The sequence below is a fragment of the Eublepharis macularius genome, chromosome 7, assembly GCF_028583425.1.
Source record: "Eublepharis macularius isolate TG4126 chromosome 7, MPM_Emac_v1.0, whole genome shotgun sequence".
Taxonomy (NCBI): domain Eukaryota; kingdom Metazoa; phylum Chordata; class Lepidosauria; order Squamata; family Eublepharidae; genus Eublepharis; species Eublepharis macularius.
The window spans coordinates 140,800,011-140,818,165 of record NC_072796.1 but is presented as its reverse complement, the minus strand read 5'-3'; the positions used below and the strand labels follow the sequence as shown (position 1 = coordinate 140,818,165).

At 46.1% G+C, this 18,155-nt stretch overlaps 1 protein-coding gene across 3 annotated transcripts in view; it reads left to right on the top strand.

The window, feature by feature from the left end:
• TOP1MT (DNA topoisomerase I mitochondrial) overlaps positions 1 to 16,500 on the top strand; it is a 28,388-nt gene extending 11,888 nt beyond the window's left edge. For all 3 annotated transcript variants that reach the window (XM_054984873.1, XM_054984871.1, XM_054984872.1), the window contains exons 5-14: positions 407 to 594; positions 1,434 to 1,578; positions 2,535 to 2,678; positions 4,635 to 4,820; positions 6,177 to 6,245; positions 9,249 to 9,363; positions 9,946 to 10,073; positions 12,185 to 12,279; positions 14,213 to 14,362; positions 14,489 to 16,500. In XM_054984873.1, the coding sequence (XP_054840848.1) occupies positions 407 to 594; positions 1,434 to 1,578; positions 2,535 to 2,678; positions 4,635 to 4,820; positions 6,177 to 6,245; positions 9,249 to 9,363; positions 9,946 to 10,073; positions 12,185 to 12,279; positions 14,213 to 14,362; positions 14,489 to 14,591 (1,323 nt within the window). In that variant the 3' untranslated portion in view covers positions 14,592 to 16,500. The remainder of the gene's footprint in view (positions 1 to 406; positions 595 to 1,433; positions 1,579 to 2,534; positions 2,679 to 4,634; positions 4,821 to 6,176; positions 6,246 to 9,248; positions 9,364 to 9,945; positions 10,074 to 12,184; positions 12,280 to 14,212; positions 14,363 to 14,488) is intronic.
• The last annotated feature ends 1,655 nt before the right edge of the window (positions 16,501 to 18,155 follow it).

The window sequence follows — 18,155 nt, the reverse complement described above, 5'->3', positions numbered from 1 at the left end:
CTGTGCATGAGACATGTAACGTGAGAATGCTCAAGTGTAGAGAGACACAATGTTAGCTAGGAAGCATAGTTTAAAAAGACAGAGTCGAAGGCCTTGTCGATTTTACCTCTTTACAGAGGCGGCAAAGATTGCTCCTCAAAGGGTTTATTAATTTCTTCTTTGCTTGAGCCTTTGGGGAGTAGAGAAGTGAAATTAAACTACGCTTCCCGGCTAGCATTGCGTCTCCCTGCACTTGAGCGTTCTCATGTCAGAGGTCTCATGTTGAGAGACCTTCAGTCGAAGTCTTATTTAAAACTAGCAGAAATAAAGTTCACCATATTTATTACCGCTTGGTCTTTCTTTTGAAAAAAATAAATAAATACCATACATATTATAAAAATAACACCTGCATTTTTTAAAACAACAGAAATTAAAAGAGGAGGCAGAGAAAATCCAAGAGAAATATGGCTACTGCATAATCGATGGGCACCGGGAGAAGATTGGCAACTTCAAGACAGAACCCCCGGGTCTCTTCCGAGGTCGTGGGAACCACCCGAAAATGGGGATGCTCAAGAAGAGGGTAATGCCGGAAGACGTCATCATAAACTGTAGCAAGTGGGTACCTTTAACTGTGAAGGGTGTGCTTGGTCTCTGTGTCAGGTTTTTTTGGGGGAGGGGGATTCTAATCTGGAAGGTCAGAGCTAAATAGGATGGGGGGGGGACGGAGGCCATTTCCACACGTCCTTAAAGGGACGGCCCACTCTGTTCCTTGGCTCAATCCTCAACGAAAAGGGAGACAGCAATGAAGAAATCAGAAGACTGAGATTTGGAAGAACTGCTGTGAAGGGGCTAGAAAAGATCCTCAAAGATAAAGATGTCTCTCTGGGGACCAAGATCAAGATAATCCAAACTATGGTACTCCCCATTGCTATGTATGGATGTGAAAGTTGGACGGTAAAGAAAGCTGACAGGAAGAAAATGGATTCCTTTGAAATGTGGTGCTGGAGGAGAGTTTTGCGGATACCACGGATGGCCAAAAAGACAAATAAGTGGGTACTAGATCAAACCAAGCCTGAATTCTCCCTAGAAGCTAAAATAATCAAACTGAGGCTATCGTACTTTGGTCATATCATGAGAAGACAAGGCTCACTGGAAAAGTTCATAATGTTAGGAAAAGTGGAAGGCAGTAGAAACAGAGGAAGACCTGAAACGAGATGGCTTGACTCAATAAAAGAAGCCACGTCCTCCAGTTTGCAGGATCTGAGCAAGTCTGTTAAAGATAGGATGTTTTGGAAGTCTTTTATTCATAGGGTCGCCATAGGTTGGGGGCAACTTAACGGCACAACACACACACATAATTCAAATAGTGACATGGGCATAGAGCAAGGATCCCTCTTGTACTCCTGCCTTTCATAAGGTTCATTTTATTCCCCTTCCTTTGTTTTTCTTGCCAGAGACTCGGCGATCCCGCAGCCGCCTCCCGGGCACAAGTGGAAAGAAGTTCGGTGTGACAATACTGTCACCTGGCTGGCATCGTGGACAGAGAACATCCAGGGGGCCCTCAAATATGTGATGCTGAACCCCAGTTCCAAGTTGAAGGTGGGGACAGAACTTGCCCATGGAGAAGGTCCGTCTGAAAACTCCCTCTGCATAGAACTCAGGGGGCTGCTTAACTTGAAAACGAGCCTCTCACTGTTATGTATTTATTCTACTAAAATTGTGGTTCTTGTGCTTTTTTTGATTTGGTGACACATGTCCAGCTTTATTTGGTATGGTGACCAGCTTCAGAAAAAAACAGCACGCTGAAATCAGTAAAATTGAAATCCGTAAAATTTAGCCTAGATTGGCTAAAATACTGAGCTGATTTATAAACGGCATTGTGGCCAGTGGCACCTGGCGTGGGCTTTCGAGGATCGCAGTTCTCTTTGTCAGATGCATCTGGCAGGGAGAGCTGTGATTCTCGAAGGCTTGTGCTGCAGTGGAATTGGTTGGTCTTGGAGGTGCTACTGGACTCCTTTTGATTTTGCTACTACAGACTAACACTTCTAACTCCTCTGAACCTTTACAGAAGCAAACTGATCTCCATATCAGAAGGAGCTGTTTGCATCTACATATCAAAAGGAGCTGTTTGCATCTAACCCGCCCTCCCCTCTCCTCCTCTATATCTGACCAGTTTCTTTTGGCCCTCCATTCATCTGACGAAGAGAACTGTGATTCTCGAAAGCTTATGCTACAATAAAATTGGTTAGTCTTAAAGGTGCTACTGGACTCTTTTTGATTTTGCCACTACAGACTAACACGGCTAACTCCTCTGGATCGCTGATCTCTGTGAAAGTGCTGTATGTTTTTCTCTCTTCGGGCTGCTGGTCATTTTCCTTTTTCAAGGGCCCTGATTCTCTGTCTGGGAGCAGCACCTGTCCCTGGAAAGGTGCGCCTGAGTTAACAGGAATCTGCTGATATCTGCTGCTAACCTTCACAAGGAGATCTGTGTGACGTGGAAATGCTGGGTGGACTGACTTCATGGGGAAGATTCACAGTTCTGCCTTTCTTTCTAGGGGGAGAAGGACTGGCAGAAATATGAAGTGGCTCGCTGCTTGAAAGGGGTGGTTAGCAAGATCCGATCTCAGTACCGTGCAGACTGGAAGTCCAAAGACATGAAGATACGGCAGCGGTCCGTGGCACTTTACTTCATTGATAAGGTAAGGGCCACTTTGCTAAGCTTTGAGGTTGAACCAGCTATTCCTTAAACAGTTTCTAAATGCTCATGGTAAGAAGTCATGGAAAGCGTGGTGCCCCCAAAACAGCATGAAGAGACCATAACCGGCAAGAATGCATAATCCATAAATATACACTCGGCGCTTGTGATTTCCTGCTTCTCGAAAGCCTTGAATTTTGCCCCATAGTGACTGTGCAGCTAAGCAGGACTCCCGTAGGCAAAGAAGCGCTTTCTGGATTGCTTCTCCTGGTAGCCCAAAATGGAACCGGAGATGTTCCTAGTGCTGCTAGCTTGAGAGCTTGCTGTCACACTGGGGAGCGGCTGTGGCTCGGTGTTAGATCATCGCCCTTGGATGCAGACAGTCTCGAGTTCAATTCCCAGCATCGGGATATGGTAGTAAGTGATTTGGAAGATCTCAGCCTGTGTTCCTGGAGAGCTGCTATCTATCAGAGTGGACAAGTCTGACCGAGCGCCTTACTCAGGATAAAGTTTCATAGTCTTGGTCTAGCAAGGTCAGTATTGTCTGCTCTGGCTGACAGCCTCTGACCAGCGTTTCCGGTAGAGATCTTTCATATCAACTGCTCTCTGATCCTTTTTGTAAGAGGCGATTCTGGGGACTGAATCTGGGACTCTCTGCCTGCAAATTGAAGCCATGCCCTCTCCCTTGAGTGGCTGCGTGGATCCCGCAGCCATGTGGCAGCAATATCTATTTTTTCTAATTTTTTTATTTATTTGTGCTTAGTTTAAAAAAGGAGGAAAGAAGAAACAACACCCCCCCCCCCAAATAATTGTCGAAGGCTTTCACGGCCGGAGAACGATGGTTGTTGTGGGTTTTCTGGGCTGTATTGCCGTGGTCTTGGCATTGTAGTTCCTGACGTTTCGCCAGCAGCTGTGGCTGGCATCTTCAGAGGTGTAGCACCAAAAGACAGAGAGATCTCAGTGTCAAAAAACTGTCAGACACTGAGAGATCTCTGCCTTTCGGTGCTATACCTCTGAAGATGCCAGTCCCAGCTGCTGGCAAAACGTCAGGAACTACAATGCCAAGACCATGGCGATACAGCCCGGAAAATCCACAACACCCCCCCAAAATAATGCTAATGAATCTGTACATAAGCTTTTATAAAAGGTCTCCAAATATCTAAAAATAAGTCTGTACGCAAGTGTCATCTATATAATAAAAATAACATTTGATTTATATATCACCCTTCAGGACAACTTAACGCCCACTCAAGAGCAGTTTACAAAGTGTGTTGTTATTATCCTCACAACAATCACCCTGTGAGGTGGGTGAGGCTGAGAGAGCTCCGAGAAGCTGTGACCGATCCAAGGTCACCCAGCTGGCTTCAAGCGGAGTGGGGACTCGAACTTGGCTCTTCAGATTAGAGTTTATAAAGTCCTCAATCCAATGAGTTTTGGAAAAAGAGCTTTTGTCTTTCCAGTGCTGTAATATAAATTTTTTCACACCTGTAAGGGCATTTTTGTTGACCATCGGTTAAATTCCATCAGACAGGCAAATAATTTAAAAGTACATAAACGTTCTTAAAAATAAAAGAGTATTCTAATACAAAATTAATATGAATAACGACTTCCTGCCGTATCTATCTGTTTAGTACATTTTTATCCCACCCGAACTCCAAGGAGCTCAGAGGTTTCTCTTTCCCAAGTTATCTGTGCAGTAACCTTGTGAGGTAGGCTGGGCTGAGAATGGGTGAGTAGACTAAGGCCACCCAGTGAGCTTTATAGCTGAGTGGGGACTTGAACTTGGGTCTTCTAGCTCTTGGTTTGTCACTGTAATCGCAACACCATGCTAGTTGTTGCATGGCCTACAGATAAACGTTCCGGCTGTTGCAGTGAGGCAACTCTCGCCTGTGCATGTTTATCATGGAGTGGTTTGGGTGGCGCGGTTTCGGCTGACTCCTCCTTCCGTTTCCCTTTCCAGCTGGCCCTGAGAGCCGGGAATGAAAAGGAGGAAGGGGAGACGGCGGACACGGTGGGCTGCTGCTCTCTCCGGGTCGAGCACATCTCGCTGCACCCTCACCTGGACGGGAAGGAGAACGTCGTGGAGTTTGATTTCCTGGGAAAGGATTCCATCCGCTATTATAACAAGGTGCCTGTGGAGAAGCAGGTGAGGGCGACATCCCTGCGGAGCCATCCGAGTCCATCAACGGCACAGGCAGCATCCTTGGGGAAGTGGGATTCCGGGGACGGGAGGCAAAATAGGAAAATTCTCTAAGGTCGTCGTTCTCAATTTCGTTTTGTTTCTGAAGTGAAACTCACTTATAAAGTTCTCTGCTTTTTGCTACTTTCTCTGCCCCCCCCCCCAGTCAGATGACAGTGAACACGTTTATTTTTCATGGTTCATATTTATAAATAAGTTATGACGGAATGGCCATTTGGCAGTTTCTGGAGGGGCTATCACAAATGTGCCGTCAAAACTCCTGGAGCTGCGTCTCTCGGCTGTCCTTGTTCCTCTTCCTCCCTTTTGGCCTGAAGTCATGACTCATGAGTCCCTACTGTGACAATCTCCTCTCTTCCTGATCTCTGAAATGATGATCTTGGGTATAGAAGGAATTAAGTTCCCTTTTCCAATTACAGAATCCCCCCCCCCCCCCCAATTTTTTAAATTTTATACCCAGTCCATGTCCTGACCTGGATAGCCCAGGTGAGCCTGATCTCGTCAGATCTCAGAAGCTAAGCAGGGTCAGCCTTGGTTAGTGATTGGAAGGGAGACGTCCAGGGAAGACCAAAGTTGCAGAGGCAGGCCACCAGGGGTCGCCATAAGTCAACTCTGACTTGAGGGCTCTCTTCAGCACCATACCCAGTCCATAAAATTTTGGGATATGCAGGGCTCTTTTTCTGGGAAAGGAGGTGGTGGAGCTCAGTGGGTTGCCCTCGAAGAAAATGGTCACATGGCTGGTGGCCCCACCCCCTGATCTCCAGACAGAGGGGAGTTTAGATTGTCCTCCACGCTGCTGAACTCCCCTCTGTCTGGAGATCAGGGGGCGGGGCCACCAGCCATGTGACCATTCTCAAGAGGTTCCAGAACTCCGTTCCACCGCGTTCCCCCCGAAAAAAGCCCTGGGGATATGCATGATGTTTTGTCCCACCCTTCCTTGGTGCTCCAAGTGGTTTTGTCTTGCCTAGTCTGTGCTAACAAACAACCCTGTGAGGTAGGCTGAGAGAGAGTGACTGGCCCAGTGTTACCCAGTGAGCTTCAAGGCACAACAGGGATTTAAATTCAGGCTTCCTAGGTGCTAGTCTGATACTCTAACCACCGTGCTACTACCAGCTCTCACAGTTTAGCCATTGTACCGACTCTCCTTTACTTGGCCTGTGGGCCTTTGATTCAGGCCAAGCTCCCAGCAGTGAAAGTGGCCCAGAGTCTTTCCTGGTTATTCCAGAACTGCTCCAGAGGTCTTTGCCTGCATGCTGTCTGGATCAGTATTCTTTGCTTCAAAAGTTTTCTTCTTGATCATTGTAGGTGTTCAAGAACCTGCAGTTATTCATGAAGAAGAAAAATCCTGGAGATGATTTGTTCGATTGGCTTTCTGTAAGTTTGGGAAGCGTCTGGGATTTTGCGGGGGGGGGGGGGGCAGGCGTGTCTTTCCGTCTGGCCTGAAGTTTTGGTTCTCCGTGGCTTCTTGGAGCAATGAGAAATGTTGTTGTTGCTTGTGTGGATGATGCACTTCAAGGGCTTAACCTGCTATCGTGGTGGACGGGATGAAGAGATGCCCAGAGCCCTATCATAGAATCATAGAGTTGGAAGGGGCCATACAGACCATCTAGTCCACCACTGGGAGAGCTGCTTCCAGCCTGAGTAGACAATACCGACCTTGATGGGTCAAGGGTCTGACTCAGCATAAAGCAGCTTCGTGAGTTCATGTGAAGGCAACCTCCTCTACCACGGAGCAGGCTATATCTTACTAAGTGCATCTGGGCATGTTTAGGAGCACTATTTCCTGCTGACACCATTCAGAACCCACTCGGGCCTATTTGTGACATGGCAACTTGCTTACCTGAAGACTTTAAACCTGGTATCAGCACCCAAGAATGCAAAGACAAAAAGAGGCCACTCCAGGAAAACCAAACCTAAGACAAAACAGGGCAACAGCCCACCCAACCAGAGGTACAATCAATTATCAACAAGCAGTAGGATCATTGAGTGAACAGAATCATAGAATCATAGAGTTGGAAGGGGCCATACAGACCATCTAGTCCAACCCCCTGCCCAGTGCAGGATCAGCCTAAAGCATCTCTGACAAGTATTCATCCAGCCTCTTCTTGAAAACTGCCCGTGAGGGGGAGCTCACCACCTCCCTAGGCAGCTGATTCCACTTTTGAACTACTCTGACCGTGAAAAAGTTTTTCCTAATATCCAGCCGGTACCTTTGTGCATGTAATTTAAGCCCATTGCTTCGCGTCCTACCCTCTGCTGCCAACTGGAACAGCCCCCTGCCCTCCTCCAAATGACAGCCTTTCAAATATTTAAAGAGAGCAATCATGTCCCCCCTCAGCTTCCTCTTCTCCAAACTAAACATTCCCAAGGCCCTCAGCCTTTCCTCATAGGGCTCAGTCTCCAGACCCCTGATCATTCTTGTCGCTCTCCTCTGCACCCTCTCGATTTTGTCCACATCCTTTTTGAAGTGAGGCCTCCAGAACTGCACACAATACTCCAGGTGTGGCCTGACCAAGGCAGTATAGAGAGGGGCTATGACCTCCTGCGATTTCGATGCTATGGCCCCTTTGATACAACCCAGGATTGAATTAGCCTTTTTTGCCACTGCATCACACTGACTGCTCGTATTCAGTTTACAGTCCACTCTTACCCCAAGATCCCTTTCACATATACTACTGCCCAGAAGTGTATCCCCCATCCAGTATTTGTGCTTCTCATTTTTGTGGCCCAGATGTAATACTGTGCACTTGTCTTTGTTGAATTGCATCCTATTCACAGCTGCCCACTTCTCCAGAGTATTCAGGTCTTGTTGAATTTTAATTCTTTCTACTTGGGTGTTTGCTACTCCTCCCAATTTGGTATCATCAGCAAATTTAATGAGCAGCCCTTCCACTCCTTCATCCAGATCGTTGATAAAAATATTGAAAAGTACTGGGCCCAAAACCGAGCCCTGCAGCACCCCACTGGCCACCTCCCTCCAATCTGATGAAACGCCGTTGACCACCACTCTTTGAGTGCGGTCCTCCAACCAGTTCCCTATCCACCGAACTGTCCTATAGTCTACTCCACAGTCTTCCAGTTTGCCCATCAGAATGTCATGGGGGACCTTATCAAAAGCTTTACTGAAATCCAGATAAATCACGTCAACAGAGTTCCCCCGATCCAGTAAGCTGTCCCTATGAGACAGCCAAGCTGCTAAAAGCAAAGGGTCTCGCACCTCCTGCCTTGAAGGCACTTGGTTTGCTTTTCGTGGGATCCAAGATGGCTTTGGGAATGGGATGCTTGCAAAGAATTCATGCAGGCAAAAGAGGAAGCCATAATTAGGGCCTGAGCCAGAAATTTGGGATTGGGGAGAGGCTGTGGCTCAGTGGTAGAGCACCTGCAGAAGGTCCCAGATCCAATCCCAAGCAGGTAAAAGGATCAGGTAGGAGGTATCCTCTTAGAGACACACCTTAATGTGGCGAGGGTGGGTTGAGTGTGTCAGTGAAGCTGAGAACAAAACCGTCAGGACTTTGGACGCTGCCAAGTGTCTAAACCCCTAGCAGAGTCACTTAAGGTGGTATGGTCAAAGCTGAGACACCAGACGAAGACGCCAGATGCCCCTTCAGGAATATCAGCAGAAGAGAACGGACAGTTACAATGGCTGGCGATGGGGGTTTAGGCCTGAATTCTCCCTTGGAGTTAAAATGACAGAACGGAGGATATCGTTCTTTGGTCGCATCATGAGAAGCCAAGACTCCCTGGAAAAGACAATAATACTTGGAAGGGTGGAAGGCAGTAGGAAAAGAGGAAGATCCTAAACGAGATGGATTGACTCAGTAAAGGAGGCTACAGCCTCCAGTTTGCAAGGCTATTAATGAGTCTCTTTACACAAGACTTTTGACACATGTTCTTCACGTGTCGGGAGAGGCAGTGTTAGCCGGGAAGCATCGTTTTAAATGACAGAGCCAGTGGCAATTGCTCCAGAGAGGACGAATTCTCTCACAGCCCTCCGCCATCTCTGGCGTCTCCCCTTCTGGATCCTTTGTCCTGCCGAGGCTCGGTTAATTTGAACTTTTAAGCAGTGAGGGCTGCAAGACAAAGGCTCTGGAAGGGGAAACATTCCAGCATGCCAGAGGCGGCAGAGGGCTGTGAGAGAATCCATCCCCTCCAGAGTGATCTCTGCCAGCTCTGTCATTTAAAACTACACTTCCCAGCTAACATTGCATCTCCCGGCGTCTTGTGTAGAGATACTTTATGACAGCACATTTTGGAGGCCATTAATTCATAGGGTTGCCATAAGTCGGAAGCAACTTGATGGCACACCACACATACACAGTATGTAATGCGCAAGCCCTCTACCTGAGTTCCTGGAGACTTTCCCATCTTGTCTTCCAGACCTCATCGTTGAACAAACATCTCCAGGACCTGATGGATGGGTTGACAGCAAAGGTGTTCAGGACATACAACGCGTCCATCACCCTACAGGAGCAGCTGGAAGCGCTCACCAATGGTAAGGGGCTTGCGAAACACAGCTGCACAGATGCAGTTCCTTTCAGGCCGTGCAACTTCTCAGCAGCTCCACCCGAGACCAAAAGCTCAGCCCTACCTGGGTCCTGCTATGCTGTCAGACATCCATCTCTCTTTGCTTACCGGCGTGTGCGGTTTTGGAATTAGCACAAGAAAGATAAGGCCGGATAGAAAGCTAATTGAGGACACGCAAGGGGTTGGGAAGTTAAAGCTGTCCAGGAACGCACTGAGCCCCACCGAAGCTGGCAGAGGCGGCTTGGCTTGGACTGTGTCTCCGTTGACCAAATCTGAGCTGAGCTGTCTCCGTGGTGCTGCCGGCATTGCTGGAGCTTGGCTTGATTTGTGCCTGACTGCCGAGCAGGTACTTTCCCCGGGAGTAAGAGGGCCAGTTGCCTGCTACCCAAGAGTCCAAGACCCTGGAGATGGCCTGATGGTTTAGTCCCATATTAAGGCAGCTTCGTATGGTCTTGGGGCTTACCTCAAGCTAGTAGTATCTGGAAACTTTTCTGCATCCCCACCTTTCCATCTCCCAGCAGCCCTCAATGACCATGTTTTGCATCTGCAGAGGATGACAGCGTGCCCGCAAAGCTCCTCTCCTACAACCGAGCCAATCGTGCTGTTGCCATCTTGTGCAACCATCAGCGGGCGACTCCCAAGACCTTTGAGAAGTCTATGCAAAACCTCCAGGCCAAGGTGAGCCATTGGGGGGGCACGGGGGGGGTGGAGGGGATTATGCAGATTTACAGTCTGAGAGCTTGTTTGCCAGAGGGAAGGACACTTCCTTGTTCAGCAGCTTTCTGTGTGAATCTGCAGTTGATGCCACGTTGCGGGAGGGTGGTCTTGCATCCGGCTAGCTGGGGATGTGCCGCAGGAGGCAAGATGCATCACTTGGGTTCAGCTCCTGACGTGGAGTTGGTGGTGGGCAGCTGAATGAGGAGGGATGTGAACGTGATGCAGGCAGATACGAGTGTTAGGGAATTTCTATGACCCCTATTCTAAAAGGCCTATGTATGAGCATTTATGGGAGTGGACCTGTCACACAGAAGGCAAAAGTGTTTTCTTGTCGGCAGAATCCTCCTTCCACTCTGGTTAATGAGGGTTAGAGAGCCCTATTGCAAGGGCAGTATCTCTCTCGTTTTGACTCCGTACTCGAGGATTTAGCTTGGATAAACACTCTCTCAGGAATCCAGAGGAGTTAGCCGTGTTAGTCTGTAGTAGCAAAATCAAAAAGAGTCCAGTAGCACCTTTAAGAATTGGTTAGTCTTAAAGGTGCTACTGGACTCTTTTTGACTCTCTCAGGAAGACACCCAAGATTCCTGTGGCACCAGACATGTAACATGTTTATATTACATAGAGAGTTTACTATCTTGTCAATCAGGCCTGTATTGGTGCCATGTCTCGTGAAGAATTTGATTTTTTTAATAACTTTTTTTATTAATATTAATAATGCTTACAATACAAGATAGTTACAAAGCTTTGAAATATTCTTAATAAGACTTTTGTGATGTACAATATAAGATAGGTAGTCTGAAATTTACACAAAAGGTTAACTGTAGTCACGAACTTATGCTTGAAAAATTGCTAGAAAAAATGCTATAATAGGTAACTATCACTGAATCGGTACAGCATACCCGGCCAAATTCTTCCCTCCCCCTCCCCCCCTCTTTCCCCCCTTAAGATAGTTATCAACTATAAAGAATTTGGTTTTGAAGAATTGTTTGTATCTAATTTTGTATAACAAGTTTATCTCTTTTCTGTAAACAATTAACTTTGGAGAGTATATAAGATTCTCTGCTATGGCTGATCTCTACGCATGTGTCGGAACATGGCACTGCGTCTGGCTCATTAATTCTTTATGGATCACAGGTTTTTGGTGTCTTGATTAAACGTGGGTGATGGCTATCGGGAAACATAATCTGAACGCAGAGTACCTTTAAGAAGTTTTTCCTTAACAATGAGGAGAAGCTGACAAAGGAAATTCAGTGTGCCGTAGTGGTGACTGTGATGGACTAGGACTCAAGAGACGCCGGTTCAAATCCCCACTTGGACAGAAATTCACTGGGTGACCTTAAGCCAGTCTCTTTTCGCAGCAGGACATCCCTCGCTGGGTTCTTATGAGATAAAGTGGAGGAAGGGAGAATTGTGTGTGTTAGCCGGAATTCCTTCGAGGAAGCACAGGATAAAAATGTAGGAAGCAGAAGGTGGGAATAAACTTGTTTTTTGTGAGAAGGCGGATGAATGGAGAGGTCCTCCACTTCTAAAAGAAGTCTTACCCCTGGCACAGAGAGCCAGTGTGGTACAGTGGTTAGTGTCGCACTTGGAGACCTGGGTTCAGATCTACCCATCTGCCATGGAGTGGACTGGGCGACCTTGTACCAGCCACTCGCAGGGTTGTTGGGAGGACAAAATGGAGGCAGGAATAACAACAACAACAACATTTGATTTATATACCACCCTTCAGGTCAACTTAATACCACACTCAGAGTGGTTTACAAAGTGCGTTATTAGTATTATCCTCACACGACAATCACCCTGTGAGGTGGGTGGGGCTGAGAGAGCTCTGAGAGAGCTGGGACTGACCCAAGGCCACCCAGCTGGCTTCAAGTGGAGGAGTGGGGAATCAAACCCGGCTCTCCAGATTAGAGTCCTGCCTCTCTTAACCATTACACCAAACTGGCTGTGGGAGGGTATAGAGATGCAGTTCTGAACTCCACAGAGGAAGGGTGGAATGGACTGGATCCATCCATCCTTGCCTAGGGAGAGGGGGGTGTTGCGCACTTATCTTAATTTCTGCCTTTTCTCAGATTGATGCCAAAAAGGATCAGTTGGCCGAGGCCAAAGCGGAGCTGAAGAGAGTGAAGGCGGATCACAAAGCCAAGAAGGACGTAAAATCTAAAACGTGAGTGGTCCCTGTTTCTTCCTAGAACGTGGGAAACTAATCTGGTATTTCCCGGGGGTATCTGGTTGGTCATTGTTGGAAATGGCATGAAGGTCTGAATTGACCCAGTTCTCGATAGCGGCCTTCACTGAAGGTGCTGACCCAATCCCTTGGAAAGTAATCACTTCGGGTGCCGAACATTGTTATCTTCAAAGCACCCCTTTAATTGTTGGCGTAATCAGAAACCAAGCCTGTGAGGTGGATCTGTTCAGAAGAGCTTAAAGGTACATTTATTTGGCCTGTTTTCAGTGTGTGGTATTTGAAAAGGAGGCTCATATTGGTAGGTAGGTAGGTTTATTGTTTGTGGCCAAAAGCCGTTAAAATCCACAAACAAAAAACAGTCTAACATATAAACAAAATAGTAAAGAGTCCAGTAGCACCTTTGAGAGTAACCCAACTTATTTGTAGCATAAGCTTTCGAGAACCACTGCTCTCTTCGTCAGATGCATTGTCAGCTTTCGAGAACCACAACTCTCTTCATCAGATGCATCATCAGCTTTTAAGAACCACAGCTGTCTTAGTCAGATCTGTTGAAGAGAGCCGTGGTTCTCAAAAGCTGACAATGCATCTGACAAAGAGAGCTGTGGTTCTCGAAAGCTTATGCTACAAATAAGTTGGTTACTCTCAAAGGTGCTACTGGACTCTTTACTATTTTGCTACTACAGACTAATATAGCGAACTCCTCTGGATCTATAACTTACAAACATTTGTACAGATATTGAGAGATTAAAATGATCTAGGCAGAAAATACCATTCAAATAAAAGCATTACTATCACAGGAAACAGCTCTAGCCCAAATTTTCTTGGCTGCTAAAGCAAAAAGTGAGACTCTATAAGAAACAAATGCAGTAGTATCAGACAGGAAAAAAAGCAGCTTCTCGGAGTCTGAAAAGGAGGAATCAGTTAAAAACTCTGCTAGAATTTAGTCCTTGGCTCTGCATAGAGTGAAGAGGATAATAGGTAGTGTAGTCATTCCTCTACAAAATGGGCTGCACAAATACAGTAGCAAAGAGCTTGAGGTGTTTTGGCGTAGCGACCAGCTAACAGCGCTGTGGGCATAGTTTGGACCCGAATTGCGGTAAAGACTGTTCTAGGGTTGTGAGGAAGGATATTAACCAAATAAGGGGCTCTAACATAATTCTTCTTGAATAGTTTAAACCATTGGGAGAATTTAGAATAGGAGATCGCCCGCCTATCTGTTACGGCATCCCAGTGGAACACCCCACCCCGAATGTTAAAGCCAGCGACCGGGACACGCTGGGAGTCATCGCAGATGGAGTAATATCGAAGAATGTTGTTATAGCTGGCTAGTTGTACAACCTCGTTTTCCAGCATAATTTCATAGCCTAACCAGTGTAATGGATTGGTATTATCGTTAACGCTGCTTCCTCCGGAATGTGAGCAGGGTTAGACGTACTTGAGCTCTGATCGAGGGCAGACCAAGCTCTACTCACGTAAGAGCTGCAGGGGTACTTTTTGTTAAAGCTAAAAATTTCCTTAAGAAATGGTTTTGGATAGATTCCAAAGCTGTAATTAAACAATATTTAATTGTTTAATTAAATTAAGGCCCATATTTCTAAGTGGTCTGTTGCAGTATTACAGATTTTAAACCGAGTTGTTACTGGATGTCATTTATGTCCCATTTTATTCACGGAAATATTTATATCCAATGTATTTGCGTCAGCCGCCTTGAGACCATGTTAACAAGGTAGCCAAGAAAAAAATTTAAAATATAGGGAGAGAATAAAGCAACCTCTTCCGAGGTATTCCGTAGCGGGGAACGGAGATGAGAAGCCCTCCTTGCTGGCAAGAGCTGGTGGAGCTGTGTGCTTTTTGTTTTCGTGACTGTTGCATTTTCTGAAGTGTGGCGGTTCTGGTTTCCGTTTCAAACTAGCGCTGTGGAAAAAAAGAAGAAGATGGTCGAGAAGATTGAAGAGCAGCTGGCCAAGCTGAACATGCACGCCACCGACAAGGAGGAAAACAAGCAAATTGCTCTGGGCACCTCCAAGCTGAATTACCTGGACCCCCGTATCAGTGTGGCTTGGTGAGTGAAGGGCATGGACAAGAGTCCTGGGGGAGGCAGACAGTGGGGGGGGGATGTTTGTACAGTGCCAAGAGCTTGGATACTCAAGTACCTCTTCTCCTGTATGCTTTTTCTTTTCATCTGCAGGTGTAAAAAGTTTGGTGTGCCTATTGAGAAAATCTACAACAAGACCCAGCGGGAGAAGTTTGCCTGGGCCATAGCGATGGCGGACGAAGATTTTGAATTCTAAGGCCTGCACTTTGGATTGGAGATTACCACACTACCTCAGACTTGCTTTGGCCAGCTGGTCAGCATTTTTATGCCTCTTTGGGTGCAAAATACATCTTTAACAGAAGAAGTTTGATGCCTGTCGTTTCTATCATGTTTTGTGTCATCGAGAAGAAATGTACAGGGGGGATGCTGGGTTCCAAAATGCGGGAGCGGTCTTCTCTCGGTTCATTATTTTGGGTGATTTAAGCGACTGTTTGGTCACATTCTATCCTACACCGATTTAACTATTGTGACTTTTATCCCTGAAGATCTTGGGCAATACCGTTCCGTTCTGGGGATTGAGGGCCAAGCTACACATGACGAATGACACTTGAACGGCAAGTGTATTTCTCCCTGTTCACTTGCCCTCCACTCAATCCACTTGCCGTTCAAGTGTCATTCGTCATGTGTAGCTTGGCCCTCAGACTCTCGGTGCCAGAGAACTCCGAGTATACCAGAAAACCACAATTCCCAGGGTCATATAGGTGGAAGCCATGAAAATGATAAAACCAGTTCTGTTTCGTCCTGTAAATGTAGCAGTTTGTATTCCTCCTATTTGTTCATGTCTCTTGTCTTTATGTCCCAATTCTGAGATAGCGGAAGCTTTGCAGGGAACCCCAGTTAAGGGTATAATTCTGCCATTTTGTCGAATGTTTCCTACGAATTGTAGCGTTTGTAAGCACCTCAGTGAGGGTGGGATGGGGCCAAACTGGATTAGCCCTTTAAAGAATGCATAACTCCCTATTCATTTATTTTGTAAATTGAAGGATACTAATGCTGACCGGAAGAAGTTCAGTTGCTTTTCTCTCTGAGGGATATGATTCCTGACCAAGAATGAGATTAGGTTTTCCTAATCCAGTCCCTGTTCTCTGTATCAGAGATCCATTTTACCCTGTACACATTTGCACAACAAGAAATTTGGGGCAGTAGCAAAGAGTTCCTTGGTGCAACCAAACCAGAGTAGCCTGTCAGAGTGCATGTTAGAGCGGACAATTGAATCAAAGAATCTTACGGGGGAGTGGGGTGCAAAAAAGATAAGCGGAGAGATGACCCCTCTGAACTTTATTTCTTGTCTTTTGGGGAAGGAAGTTTGACTTGCCTCTCACGGCAACAGGGAGGCAGGAAAGATCACATTGCTGTGAAACGGGGGAAATGTCCCAGAACGGAACTCCTACAGTGACGTTTGGTGGATATCACTTGAAGTCACGCCAGAATAAATGGCTTTCCACCATGTATACATCACCTTCCTCTCTTGGTGAATTGAGCACCTTCTTGGCTTTCAAAGGGACTATGATAGATGCATTTGATAGAATCCACTAAAGCGAATTCCTGTTTGTCGCTGAGCGTTAGGCGTAAGGTGGGGGACGGCAGAAGGTTGTGCAATAGTTTTGAAATGGAAAGACCTGGGCCGTTTCCGCACGGCTTACCTCAACCCGGAACGCTGCTCAACATGCCGAAAAAAACGCAGAAGATCACGTTTTCTCACACGAGTTTTCTCGCTAATTTTTTCGGCATGTTGCGCAGCATTCCGGGTTGAGGTAAGCCATGCGGAAACGGCCCTGTTTGTGGCCCAAGAACCTTCACTTGTTGTACAGTAATTCTAGTTTATTGTGGTGGGTGTGGGAAGCATATAGTACTTGACACAATCCTGGAAAGAAATGTTGTTGGGATAGTCTGACGGTAATCAGTTATCAGTTCTGATTTTGCTAGTAATTCCTAAGAAGGGATAAATGGTTGTTTTTTCCCATATGACAGCTAAATTGGTGGCTTTCATATATGCTAAATACAATTTGTAAGGCAACTCTGTCAGCATTGAAAAGCAAGTACCACCGGTTGGTTAGAAGTGCTCTTAATGTCTGGTTGTTTTCTCTATTCATGTCCAGGTTTCAAGGGACTTGGTTAGTTTCCTGAGACGTCCTTTTGTGTTGATGTTGAGATGCTTGGAAAAGCACTTCATTAAAATATTAATATTTTTCTCTACCCTGGTTTCAGATTTTTGTACTGCTAATGAAGTTGGAAGGCACTGGCTCCAGAATCTAGTCTGTAGCCTTGAGATTTAGATCCAGTTTGGTATAGTGATTAGAGTGTTGAACTAGGATCTGGGAGACACAGGTTCGAATCCCAACTCTGCCACGGAAACGCTCTGGGTGACTTCGGGCCGGTCACAAACTCTCAGCCTAACCTACCTCACAGGGTTGTTGTGGGATAAAATTGAGGAGGGATGTATGTTGCTTTGGATCCCCATTGGGCAGAAAATGGGATAGTAAGTAAATAAAATTTAGGTTATTTACACACAGGTGGTTTGCTTCAGCTTGAATGCTGTTGGAAAGCTGGTCCTCCCCCCCCCCCCCACCATACACCTCCTGGGATTTCTCTGTCTTTCACGCGATCTTTCCCAAACCTGCTTTGCTATAATATTTTGGGAAAGATCACAGCAAAGCTGCGATGGCACCCAGCTTTGGATGGGGAAGTCTGGATCTTCCTGGTCCCATCTATATCAGCTCTATTTACTCTGCCTCAATCTTCCACAGCAGCCATTTCTGTTTCCCACCATCACCAGGCGATACCTTTTTTTAAAAAATTGGCAGTTGAATATGGAATAGCACCTATAAGACTAAAAATTTGTGGTAGGGTATGAGCTTTCATGAGCCCACAGCTCATTTCTTCAGATACCTGTGAGCTCACAAAAGCTCATAGCTGATCACTAATTTTGTTAGTCTTATAGGTGCTCCTGGACTCTTGCTCTTTTCCACTGCTTCAGACAGGCTAATGCGTCTACCCATCTTGATCTATCTCAATTGGATATTGTTATATCAGGTTCTCCAAATTCCTAGCTTTCATTTTAAAAGTAAGTAGTTCCTTTCATTGGAGTAAGATGTCTTTTCCCTTTTGTTTCTGCAATGAAAAGGGGTTAGAAACTTAAGTTGTATAGTGTTTTGTGTGTGTGTGTGTGTGTGTGTGTGTGTGGTGACCTCAAGTCATAGCTGACTTATGGGCAACCCCTGATGGGATTTTCATGGCAAGAGACTATCAGAGATGGTTTGCCATCTTGGCTGGAGGTCTCCCATCCAGTTACTAACCAAGTCCGACCCTGCTTAGCTTCTGAGATCTGACAAGATCAGACTCACCTGGGCTATCCAGGACAGGGCATGTAGTGCTATAAAAATATTCAATTGCAGATTCTTTTTTTAAAAAATGAAAAAGCCCCTGGTGGGACAAGAGGCTGCTGGGGATTGGGACAGGGAAATCTGCCATGTCAAGGCCCCATTGCTGCTGTAGGATTTTAAGTTGGGGAAACCACGTGAACTGATCCCCGTGTGGCCAACAGAAGATTTGTTCTCACTCTGAATTTTATTTTGTACTAAAAAGTACTCAACGTGGATATTAGCAGGTGATGAGCAAGACCTCTTCTTGAAATCCTGGAGTGTTTCAGCCGGTCTGAGTGGACATTGCCGACCTTGATGGGCTGATGGTCTCATTCAGTATAAGGCAGGTTCATAATATCAAAACCAAAATACAAAAACAGACTAAAAATCAGTTTAAA